This window comes from Rhinolophus sinicus, linkage group LG03 (genome assembly GCF_036562045.2).
Source record: "Rhinolophus sinicus isolate RSC01 linkage group LG03, ASM3656204v1, whole genome shotgun sequence".
NCBI classification, from domain to species: domain Eukaryota; kingdom Metazoa; phylum Chordata; class Mammalia; order Chiroptera; family Rhinolophidae; genus Rhinolophus; species Rhinolophus sinicus.
In genome coordinates this window covers 28,105,938-28,118,973 of record NC_133753.1, presented here as the reverse complement: position 1 = coordinate 28,118,973, position 13,036 = coordinate 28,105,938, and the positions used below count along the sequence as shown (strand labels likewise).

The 13,036-nt window shown below is 40.7% G+C and overlaps 1 protein-coding gene across 4 annotated transcripts in view; it reads right to left on the bottom strand.

The window, feature by feature from the left end:
- The window catches only part of DCAF5 (DDB1 and CUL4 associated factor 5), an 85,172-nt gene that overhangs the window by 31,968 nt on the left and 40,168 nt on the right, over positions 1–13,036 (bottom strand). For all 4 annotated transcript variants that reach the window (XM_019733487.2, XM_019733485.2, XM_019733486.2 and 1 more), the window contains exon 6: positions 4,164–4,377. In XM_019733487.2, coding sequence (XP_019589046.1) covers positions 4,164–4,377 — 214 coding nt within the window. The remainder of the gene's footprint in view (positions 1–4,163; positions 4,378–13,036) is intronic.

Here is a 13,036-nt window from a genome sequence, read left to right as displayed (position 1 = left end):
GGTGGGGGTGGGGGGGTGCTGGGGGTGTGGGGGGGTGAAGCTTGGGAGACAGAATGTACCCAGTCAGGCTTCAAGGAGAAAACGAAAGATAAACAAAAAAATCTAAGTATGACAAGAAAGCAAGGAGGAGAACCCTTGGATTCAGGCAGCCTTGAGAAGAGGAAATGCTGTTTTATTGCAAGATTCCTCACTATACTGTAAGCCTAAAAGGTGGACAGGCTAAAAAAATAAAAAGGAAAGGAAAAGTTCAAGGCTCTTTGGGGGGGCTAATTGTTTCTGTTGATGCCCAACCAATCTGATGTCACTTATGTCACCTTATCAGATGACAGAAGTTATTAAACTTGAAGAATTATAAGATTATGCTAGAAATAAAGAAACCACGTGTTTTTCGCCAAAAGTGGGGAAGACAGATTGTATAGAGGGCTCTGAATGCAAATCTCAGAGAGGGTCCTGTCTGGCAGTCATGTGAATGTGTCTACCACAGCATCTGGCATAAGTAGATGCTCAATAAGTATCTACTTTCTTATTTTAAACAACGGAGGGGAGGGGAGAAAGGCATGTAGTTAGGAAGGGTTTTAGTAGAAGACAGGAAAAAGGAACTCATTTCTACTGACCTATGAATTAATGACAGACCACGAAATTAAACATGAGAGAAAAACATTCTGCTGCAGACCGGAGGTTTCAAACTGGTGGCTCTAGAGCAGAATAGGTGTGGTGTACAGATTTGTTTTATCCACACAATAAAGTATGAATTTGTTGCAATACTTAAAGATCAGGACACCTCACATATAAATCTTTATTTCTGGCTTCCCTTGAAAAAAACCAGAGGCCCTCAAGGCAGCAATGGACTGAAGCTGAGTCAAAGCTTCAGACAGGATTCATTTAGATTTACAAGGGTGGGCTCTCCAGTTGGCCAGTCCCCAGAACTTGCTACTGTTTACTTCGAGCCCAATTCACTCATTTTTGCTGCTTGCCTTTCCACTGTTGGCATTAAGTTATTACAACTGTATAGTGAAAAATGGTCTGTACTAAGAGCTCAAAAATCTGGGTTCTAGTCCTGGCTCTGGTACAAACCCAAATATGTCTTGACTTGTGTACCTAACCTCTCTGAGCCTTAGTTTTCCCATCTGTAAAAGGACGGTTTATACAAAATGATCTCTAGTAGCTCTATAATTAGAATTTATATACAGTGGTGGCAATGAGCATGGGGAACACACACAGTAGGCTCAGCCTATTTCACACTTTATTCCCTGAGTCCAATGTCTTGAAATGTTAATTTCATTTTGAAGCTAATGAATTACCTAGTGAACCTAGGACAGTCTAAAACGAAGTACAGGCTCTCTGGCACACTCTGCATCCATCTGTGTAGACAGACTTATCTCACCATAATTGAAAGCCAGAAGTCTGTCTCAGATAGATGGGTCACTTAGTGCTTTTCTTGACCATGTTCATTCCTATTATGGAAATTCTGGGATGGTTACCCAGCCTATGACTAAATGAAGAGTTCCAGAACACAGAGCTTCGGGCTGTGGGCGTTCTCAAAGTACACAAGAACAAGATCAAATATAAAGACCGATATAAGGAAAGGGTAAGCTTTGGAATTTGAAGGCAGCAAAAAAGATCCTGTCTGGACTAGTCAAAGACTACACATGTCAGCCCTGCAGATAATACTGTAAGCGCGGCAGCTGCTGCTTTAGCCCTGAGTGTGGGAAGTCAGAGCTTGTAAATCACATCTGAGAGAGATGTTCCAGGAACAAGGCATGAAGTTTGGCCTCCTGTGCCACACTTCAAAAGTACAAGCTCAGTAGATTAGTTTCACTGAAAATCTATTATTTAACTCATCCTCTGTAAAGCCCTCAGTAGTTGAGCAGGAAAACCGTACTTACCAATCCTGATTTCCAGGTAGAGAAGCTGTAGGCCCCAATAACTAAAACCCACACGTTAACCAACGTACTCAAGATTTACTTCAACAAATATTTATTGTATTCCCACTGTGTGCCAGGCACTGAGACAAGACGATGACAAATCGGCTACATTTCATAGTCCCCAAGGAATGAACAACACAGGCAAACATAAATCTCTGTGCTTCCTATTCCCTAGGTGATATACTTTTGATAATCTGTGTGGGAAATATGAATAGACTTTCAAGGTAATACCTGTCTGTCCCGGTGTGTCTGGAGAAAACGGATCGAGGACAGAGGTTCTCAACCAGAGGCAATGCCCCCCACCCCCTCCCCATCGTCCTGGGGACATGTGGCAATATCTGGAGACATTTTTCATTGTCTGGGGGATGGCTGGGGGAGACATCACTGGTGTCTAGTGGGGAGAGGCCAGGGATGCTATAACTATCCTGTGATGCATAGGACAGTCCCACAAAACCAAGAATTATCTGAGCAAAACGTTGACAGTGCCAAGGCTAAGAAACCGTGGTCTAGGTACTCTACACATTGGCTGGAGGCCTTTACTCTGAGTCTTTTAAGGACTCCGTGCAGACTCATTCTGGCTGTTAATATAGGAACCGAAGGAAAACACAACATCTATTCTCCTTCACCTTGTTCACCTTTTCCTGAGCCCATGTTTCTGGTAAAAAGCGTAACAAACCATTACATGTAGTGCCTACTCTTTATTGTTAAATGAAATAAGGATCTCATACCTACGTAAGCTGTTGACAGAAGATGATCAATAAAAGCAGGAAAGAAAGGAAAGAAGGACGAGAAAGGAGGGGCTTGGTTGTTATTTTCACAGCTGAATGAAACTAAACCAAGGTTCTGCAGAGCTGACAATTATCTGTTCTATCAGGAGTCGGACCATCTCTAGAAATTGCTTTTTCCTACCCAAGAAACAAATTGCCTATAAAAAAAGGTCATTCAGGCACTGTGGCCTCTCTAAGTCCCAATGCTTATATAACTGAGGGCATCTAGTGGTTTCACGTGTGGATCGCAGCTAAGTAGCTCCTAGGATTCCAACCTGAACATAAATTCTGAATTTGGATATCTATTCTTTATTTAAAAAGGGGGAGTCCCTAGCCTGGGCAACTTAAAAGATCCTTCTCGGTTTCTTTCACATTCAACTCAATTCAACAAGCGTTTATTGTGCTCCTATTACATATACTAATCTTTATGCTATGACACGGGGGGCCTCTAGCAACCTCAGTCTAGGAAAAAGAGTCCTAGTTATGCCTTCAAATAGCAGGGACTTTACAAGTTCTCAAAGAACTGTTTCTTTTATGCCCTATGGCCCACAAATAACTTTAAAGAGGTGGAGTGCAGCATGTGAGAATTACATGTCAAAATTTGACAGCTGATGGACCCAAAGAGAACACGAAGCATTAGCAGGAGAATTAGGTTTGTCTTTGTCTTTTACCAATCTAAATGTGAAGTAACAATAAGACTTGTTGTGTTTGAGAAGAAAACAAAAATGTTTGTTTCTTTGCTCAATCTTTTTGTCTTTGTTCAGCTTGATTACTCAGACCAGTATGATTGGTCCCCTCACTGATGCCCGCATCACAACTTCCATGGCCAACGCACACAGTCAAGAACGCACTATGTTTTTAAACTGCCAGCTCTAAGTCAACATCAGTGTCTCCATTCCCAGGGAGACTGTGGAAAGGCTGGAAACTCACAGCTTGGGTTCTCCTTCCCAGTTGTGCTGCTGGCAATCAAAAGAAAAAGTCAGCATCTGGCTTCCTCTCAAACAAAGTTGCTCAGCCCTTTTCATCCAAGAAAAAGATGCCATCCCAAGGGACCATTCAGGATATATGTCTCTTGATGGTACTTAGGGTGTTTCATTCATTACTCAATTTTATTGATACCGAAAAAAATAGAGCCTCTCTTTTTCTGGCAGGCTAATTTTTCATGGACTCCCTCCTTTCTTTTGAAATGACACATTCTTAGAATCTGAAAATCTGTTCACCAACTTGGCCGAGCTGGGCTGCTCAGAACCATCCTGCGGCCAGCCCTGGTTTATGATGTGTGCCTCACATTACTCACGGCAGCTCTGAAGGAGTCACTCACTATGAAGCCAGAACGATATCCCCAGACACTTACTGTTTCCCCTCAATTGTTTCTATCTGACATGAAGCTAAGGAGAAATAAAGACCATACAGAAAGAGCAATTTGAGAAGAAAGCATTAGTGTGGGATACAGGAGGCAGAAGGCACTTACCTGGTCACGATCTCCTGCAAAACAGCAGCTTTTCATGGTACAAGAGTTGAAGTAACCCTGATTGTCAAACTGGAACACAGGCAGGCGAGAGTGGATGTCATAGAGCACAGGGGGCAGGCGACGCCTCAGGGCCAGGAGCTGGGTCCCATTGCTATTGAATCGCACACTCATGGCACTTTGAAGGGACAGGTTGCCACCGTAACGTAGGAGAGAACTGGAAGGCACAAAGCACAGGGACTGGGCATGAGACAGGCTGGATAAGAGTCCGCAAAACACACTGCACTTACTTCTTCACAACATGTGCCCAGGACCTCCTGTCAAGCTTGGGCATCTGAATTTCAGAAGAAAGGTATTTCTACGCAGTAGGCTAGAAGGTAATAATGAAGATAGGAGCGGCTCCTTGATTACATTAAAGCAAGTTATTTAAGCCGTCAGTTCCCTTTTTCAGTCTCCAAAAGGTGAAATCCCAGTACATTTATAGGAAAAGGATAACACAAACGTCTGGAAAGAAGCCATATTAAAATGATTATTTACCTGAGCTCATTACAGAATCAACTAGATGCTCCTCAAGACCCTGGGAGGTGAACAGTGTCTGTCCACCTGGCTAATCCTGGGTGATACTTAGGGATATATTTGGCCTTTGTATTAAGAGATTCAAGAACCATTAGGAAGAAAACCAGATACTTTATAGTTTATTCTGAATATTTTTTTAACAATAATCACTTTATTACTTAAGCATTAGTTTTCAATTTTTAAATCTGTTCACAGAGAATTTTTATATTCCATATGGCATGACTCAAGAGTAAATATTAAAGAAAAAATTTTAATTAAATGCAGAGCATACAGCTACAACAATTGGAAAAGGAAGATGACGTGTTTCCCTTTATAATTCCCAACAAGTTTATGTTTAGCTTTGAAATATAGTTTGGTTAATATATCTAATTGCATTTATCCAGTTTCACTAGGGAGTGGTACATTCTGGTTCACCTATTATTGTTCTGTAGTTTTATACTGTTCGTAATATTTAAAAAAAAGTCACAGTGTTGTTCTAAATAATTTATTTTGATGACTCAGAAGATATTTTCAATTTTAGAATGATTACGATGGCCATGAACATTCACAGTGATACAGCACTAAGGAACAAAGTGTGTACGTGTATAGTTGTGTTTTATCTGCTAGAAGTCGATCCTCGATTATCTGGACACTATTTTATCATGATCACTGCTCACCGTCTGTGTCATAACCAACTTTTCCTTCTTCGATTCTTAGAGCACTGAATTACTGCTAGGAAAGTGAGGTTAAGTATATCAAAGATGCTGCAGAAATGAATGCCACTCTGTTTATACATCACTCACTCTGTCGTATATAGACAATTGTTGTCATGGAACGGAAATGCCCTAGTAGTTTTAGGGAAAAAAAGGTTATAAATTCTAGGGAATTGTAGAGCTTAAAGGGGCCTCAAGATCCCTAAATTAGAATCTAGCAGATTTATCTGGAATATTTTTAAGGAAGAAGTTTTAACAGCATTTTACCAAGTGAAAATTTAAAGAGCTATATGCTACCAGAAAAGATTTAATATTGAAAGAAAATAACACATTTTCCTTTTTGGCAAGAGAGTGATGGGGAAGATAGGGGAATAAGGGAGGGTATATCCCACAGGGAAAAGAGCACCTGAAATCACAGTGCAAAGGCGGCTGCCTACCTGGCCTGCTTATAAAAACAGTCTGCACCACTACTAGCCACTCAGCCCTGTGTCGCCCAAAAGTCTTCTCACCAGAGGGAAGAATGCTCTGGTACTCCAGTTATGTGTGGAAACCAGTGTTGGGCAAAACAGACTTTAATTCTCTTACTACTGGAATGGCAAAAAAGAGAAGAGACTTGGAAAACTGTCCTTAGGACTCCAAACATCAAGGAGAACGCTGGTACCCCTGCAGACCCCAAGTATTAATAACCCCTACAGAGAAATGTTCTTATAATGGTCCTAAACACAGGTCACACTCACTCACATACAGAGAATGAATGAGTGGGGCTGTTAGAGTCCAGGCATTTCCTTTACAGGGTGCCCTAGCTGCCAAAGGCATGTGGTGTTATCTAAACACTGAGCTCAAAAACAAGGAGAGGCTTTCAATCCAAGATCAGCATGGAACGTGCAAATAAACCAGCATCTGTAGGACTGAAGAGGAGCTGGGGGTGGAAACAAGACTCAACACAAAGAAATTTGGCCAGCCCCACCAGCCATAGCAGCAGGGGTTTGCATTAGCTCCGTCCCTGACAGGAAAGCCGGGGCCTCTGGCAAATACCCTTTCCATCTGTGAGGAGGAACTTCCTCGGTCGATTCTGGTCAGGCCGGCAGGGGTCTGCCCAGGACGGGCAGCGGGGCCCCTCCCACTCTGGCCACTCTACAGTGGTCTCCCGAGAGTGACTAACACTGGTCTTGCCTATGCTTCTGGGCAGAGAAGAGAACTCCTATCTCACACAGAGAGGGTAGACATGTAGGCTTCTTGCTCCTAGAGTGTTTAAGGGTGCTATCTAAACAGCAGCAGCTAAAACTGAATATTTCATGTTTGAGTACAAAATTCAATTCCTTTCAGAGGATTGGAATGACACCAGAAACCCCGAAAGTGAGCTATGTGTACGGTAATACCTCAGCGGGGGTTCTCTACAGCTGGCGCCTCCTGATGAGAATGGTAAGCACGGAGGAAGCATCTAGTTCAGTAGGAAGAAAAGGCTTAGAAGCAGTTTGCCTTCACAGTCATAATGTCAAAGATCCTGTAATTTATGGTTCTAAATGTAATGTGCATGAGAAATCATCTGGGACTTTCTTTTTAAAAGTCTACCCCCAGATATTCTAATTCAATCTGGGAAGTGGGTCCAGGAATCTGAGTTTAACAAGCAACCTAAATTATTATAATTCTGATGAGTATGACTTTTAAACCACTTTAAGTTCCATTTTGGAACTGGGATGGGGGCGTTGGAGGTGGTGGAACCAGGTAGAGAAAGCAGATTACCAGAGGCTAATGAAAAGCCAACTACACTATTTGGCACTTTTTATAGCCCATGCCTATTAGTAGAAAGGATTCCAATTCCTTTTAAGATCAGAGTTCCTCTCCACCCAAAATGCCTGAAATGGACTTTTTTCTGTCCTCAACACATTCCTTGAAGGAACAGAAGTCTGTCATTTTCACTTGGAGAACTGAGGATACCTGTATGTAACAAGAACGCCTCAATCCTGACTGGATTTCTGGATTCTGATCTCCATAAGGGAGATGTCACTGTCTCGACCCTTCCAGAGAAATGCCCATCATTACACCAAGATGAGAGGAACAGTAGCTTGAAAGAACTAGCAACAAGTTAAAATGAGTTCAAATCAAAATATACCTATAAAAAAATAAAAGCAATAAATCTATTCCCAACCTATCTTCAACCAAGGGTTTATCACAAAATGAAACATGAATGGGGTGGGAGGTGATCCAAAGGTCAGCATACAAAAAAGACCCAGGGTGAAAAGCAAGAGAACCTCAGAACATCAAGAAAATATTCTTCACTGGTGTGGTCTCCTGGTTTTTTGGCCCTCCAGTAATACTCAGTTGGACTTCTTTATTGCTCAAGTTGGGCGAAAAGAACATTTAAAAAAGTATTTAGCCTTGGAATAGAAGAGAAACAAGCTGAGGCTGTTTCCAGAAAAGTGTCTGGGACTATCCTGTCCAGAAGCACAAGACTGAGCAGTAAAGGTTCCCAGATCAGGCTCCATAAACCTAGATTTCCATAAATCCATGATGAAGTAATTGACTGGATTGTGCCAACAATATTCTCCAAAGCCCACTGGCACGAATTTCCCCCTCATTCCTATGTGAACGTTTCATAAGACCTGTGAAATGCTTGGAAACAAGGCACCGCTATTCCAAATCACAGGCAGAGCTAGTATCATACGACCTGAGAGGCAAAACCAAGGTCCTATAGGAGGGGGAAAATCTCTCCCCTCCAGTTTCTGCTTTACGACAGGATGATCTATAAGGAATACGGAACATTTTGTACTTCCCATGACACAACCCATAGACTATGACAAATCCTAGAGGACACTGGAATTACGTAAAAAGTAAACAAGTTCATGGAGTCTCAGCCCATACCAGCTCCATTTAAGTGCTGTTCAGAGGGCAATAATCCCTGATTTCTTTTATGTGAGTTGGAAGGAGATGCTGGGTTTTCTCTTTTGTTTTTTCTAATATAATACTCATTTCAAAGATTGAGACTTGCCTAGAGGAAACCAGAACTGTTGGACAACCAGCCTGAAAAAGACATGTTGTGATCTGTGATTGAACACACTTGTGTCTGATCATCGAATGGCATATCCAGTCCCTCTACAAAGGATGACACTCATTGCAGTGCTTTTCATCATCCTTTTCCAGAACAGAGACATGCCCAGAGCTGAAGTGATTTAGAGAGCAAGTTTTTGTCTTTGGCCCAAAGATGTCAAAAGCCACACAGAACTAACCAAGACCTCAAAATAAGTTAAGAGGCAGTACCATAACAGACTTGTTCTAGAACACTCATGACTTTTCCACAGGGTTAGGGACTCGACATTTAGTCATCTCAGTTAATCATCTCAGTTAAGATGGCCTGGCTTATTAAAAAAAACAAAAACCCTTTCACCCCAAGCTGCACAAAATAGAGGGGTTTCATAAGGGGCCATTTAATCTTCATCTTCAAACTATTCCTGGTCCTTCCTTCTGAAAAACGTTAGCTGGCATCAGCCCTGACCTCACAGTGTATAAAACTGGGGAGGGAGCGTTTAATGAATAGTGGTTGGCAGGGGAAAGAAAAAAGCAGGGGGGAAGGAAAGAAATTGAGATGCTGGTTGCTACAGCAACAGTAACAGCGTAGGAGTGGGTGGGTATATATGCAGGTAAACAGGCAGTCCCTGATGGCAGGAGAAGAAACTGGGGTGGGTGTGCTGACTATTAGGGTACAAAGCCACAAAGCAAGAGAAATGTTAAAGAGGCAAGAGGCAAACTCTGGGAAAAAGCCTAAGGAAAAGAGGGTCTGAAAATAAAAATTGCAATTTGGTAACTTCTATTAAGAACTGTCACGCAGAAACAAGAGAGGAGGGGAACATAAAGGAATGTTTGGTCGAGAAGACCAAACTGCTGACTGATGAGACACAACTACAGGAAGATAGCCTGTTTTATACAGGAGCCACTCACTGAGAATGTGTCTGAAAATGAAAGTCACCTCTGGTTGGCAGCAATATAAATGTCTTAGAATAATGGCTTTCAAACTTTTTATATAGTAACCCTTTGTAACAAGTACATTTTATACTGCATCGCAGTACACCCACACTTACTTAGCATAAATTCCTTAAACAATACTTACCACCTACTATATTCAATGCACTGATTTTCTATTCTATATTTTTATTTAACAAATACTTGTGACATCTAAATTGATGTCATGACCTACTGGATCACTGAAAGAGCTTCCTACCTCGTCTTCTTGCCTCCACTCTTGGCCCATGCTTCAGTTTATCCTGAGCAGAACAGCCAGGGATGCTGACCTATGAGTCAGATGACATCATTCCTCTGCTGAAAATCATCCAGTGGCTTCACATTTCAACCAGAGTAAAAACCAAATTCCTTCCAATGCCAACAAGGCCCTAGACAATCCCTCCTTACTCATCCCTTATGTCTCTGATTCTACCTCCCAGAGCTTACCTTACCCTGCACGATGCCTCCTTACTGTTCTTAGAACACATCAGGCATGCTTCTGCTGTAGGCCCTTTGCACCTGGAGACCCTGCAGCCCGGGATACTCCTCCCCAGATAGGAGCATGGTTCATTCACTTCTTTATTCCTGACACCCTGTGCAAAAATAAAACTTCCCCGATACTCCCTGTCTCCCTTGACTGCTTTATTTTTCTCTACTGCATGAATCACCATCATATACACCATATATTTGTATGTATTTTATTTAGTTTCTTATTTGTCCTTTCCCGCTAGACAAATAGGTTTTGTATTTTTTCCCTGCTTATCCCAAGTGCTTAACCAGTGCCAGACACATAATAGGCATTCAATAGCTGCTGAATACATGATCTAATGGATCATGAGCAGCAGTTTGAAAAACCCTGATTTAGGGAAATAAAAAAAAACACACAAAAAAATACAGGCACCGCCAAGGTTCACATGGCTCCTGACTACCCACAAAACCTAATCTTGAGAGGCAAGCAGCAGAGCAGCGTAACATCAGAGAAACAGGAAAAGGCAAGGACATCATGCAAGTCCGAACCCTTTCACTGGTCCAGAAGGTAAAATGATTTGCCAGTGACCACCCAGGTCTCCCCCTTTCCATGCGACACTGCCACACATCCTTCAAGTGAGTGAAATCCACCTACCTGCTAATAATCAGCCAACAAGAAGGAAGAGTTTGTTTGGTAATCAGGTATCTTAATTATATCTTATATATAATTTACGGAATGAAAGTTCAAAAGGAAAATTAATAATGAAATTTTAGGTCAATTGCAAGTTAAAAAAAAATTCATCTATCAGGTTTTAGAAAGTGACCAGTGAATTCCAAAGGTTTTGAATACATGCCCTACCCAATTATACTTAAAAACTGATAGTGATAAACATTCGGACTGATGGATGTACTGAGACCAACAAAAAGATACATTAATTAAACTGCAGGATTTAGGTATTTTTTTTATACCTTTCATTTTATTTTCCAAGTTTTTCTACAATGAATATGAAGAAAATACATTATTTTAAAATGCCATCTCATACATACTTCCTCTTTAACTAGGGACCACCAAAGATAGCTTTGAGAAATAAATTAGAGTAGGGAATTTAAAGAGGTTCTTAATGGAAATTTCAAATAATATCCTGACCCACAGGATTCTGGTACAAGTGCTAAATTTAAAATTAAATTATTACTTTAAATTCATATAATAACAGTCAAAAAAAATTTTCAAAGGATTGAAAATTTCAGTGACCCTCACCATCCTGCTCAACGAAGGCAAATAATGTCCCTCCTTTGATAGATTTCTAAGTACTAACAGGCCTTGGTTAGCACTGGACACAGTCAACAGGTTAGGTCTGAAACTACACTCAGTTTCTTTCTGCAGAGCCAGCACCCCACTTCCAAAGCATCCATACATAAATGGCAAAATTGTATTATTGCAATAAAAAAAGATTCAAAACACAAAGTATTTTATGTAGAATCCAGAAACATTAGTAATGTTCTTGGAAAGTCTTCCATACATAGGTAAATTCATGGGTAAAAGAAGCCAAGATTATTGAGAGTGTAATAAGAAGTCCCTATCTAAAATATGTGACTAACAACAGATAAAATGTAAGTGGTCAAACCTGTGACTGTAAAATAAAAAGTTCAAACTATGAAGAATTCACTGAAAGAATTATACAATAGATACCCCTTGGAGAAGCAACAAGTTCTTCATTAAATTTAATATCCAAAATGTTTATGTGTACGCAACGTGTATCGAAACCTTACAATAATTTTATAAAGTAGGCAGTGGGGGGAACATTATTCTCCTTTCACAACGGAAGAGACCAAGGTCCTAAGTGGTTACGTGACTTAGCCCTGACTGCACAAAAGATTAGCAGCAGAAACAAGACCAGCAAGTATTTTTCTGCTCCTTGGTTCAACAAAATTTGACAGAATACACTCAGAAGATAGATTATTCCACCAGCAAAAAGAATAGCATCAGATGACATTGCTTCAGGGCCAGGAGTCTTCATCTGAGCCATTCACTTTGCACCTTTCCCTGTAAGTTCAGTAACTTACTTACGCATGCATTTATTGAATACTTGCTAACTATTCTAGGCACTGTGCTAGGCTCATGGGTTCAAAGGTGAAATAAGAGAAGAAGACACCCGTAAGGACTAATGAGGGACAAGAAAACCATCAGTTTCCTTCTATAACATGAATAGTGTTGTAATCAGGGGAACACGTGCTATGAGACTCTTTTGGGAGTAATCTCAGCTGACGCTCAACAGAGAGTCAGAGAGCTGACTCAAATTCTTAACTGGCAAAAGAAACAAAATAAATCTGGATATGTTAATATATGGATAAATTCCCAACACATATTGATGAATGAAAAAGTCAAAATGTAGAATAACTGTATAGTAATACAACATTTGTGTGAAAAACACATATGCATATAAATACAATGCCACATTATTTTTCTATGGATACATGTATAAGCATATAAAAGCAAAGAAAAAGTTTTGGAAGCATATTCTATAAACTCCTAACACTCATTACCCCCAGAGGAGGGGGCAAGGCACCAGGACCGGAAGAGGTAGTCAGAGGGACTTTAGCCTTATTGACAGTTTTAAAAGGAAAACATTATGTATTATGTGTGTTTTTTAACTTTTTATTTTGAAATAATTATAGATTCAGAGGAAGTTTCAAAGAAATACACAAGAAGGTCCTCTGCACCTTTACTAAGCCTCTCCCAATGTCACCATGTTGCATAACTATTATACAATATCAAAACCAAGAAATTTACATTGATATAATCTACAGAGCTGATTCAAATTTTGTCAGTTATATATGCACTCATTTGTGTGCGTATGTGCGTGTGTAGCTCCAAACAACCACATCACATGTATAGCTGCATGTAACCACCACAATTAATACACTTATCTGTACCATCACAGCAAGACTCCCTCGTACTGCCCTTTTATAGCTACATCCACCCCCTTGACTCCCATCTTAACACCTGGCAGCCACTGATCTGTTCTCCATCTCTGTATTATTTCATGAATGTTACATAAATGGAACCATGCAGTATCCTTTTGAGATGCGCTTTCTCAGGCAGCATAATTCCCTTAAGGTTCATCCAAATTGTTGCATGTATCA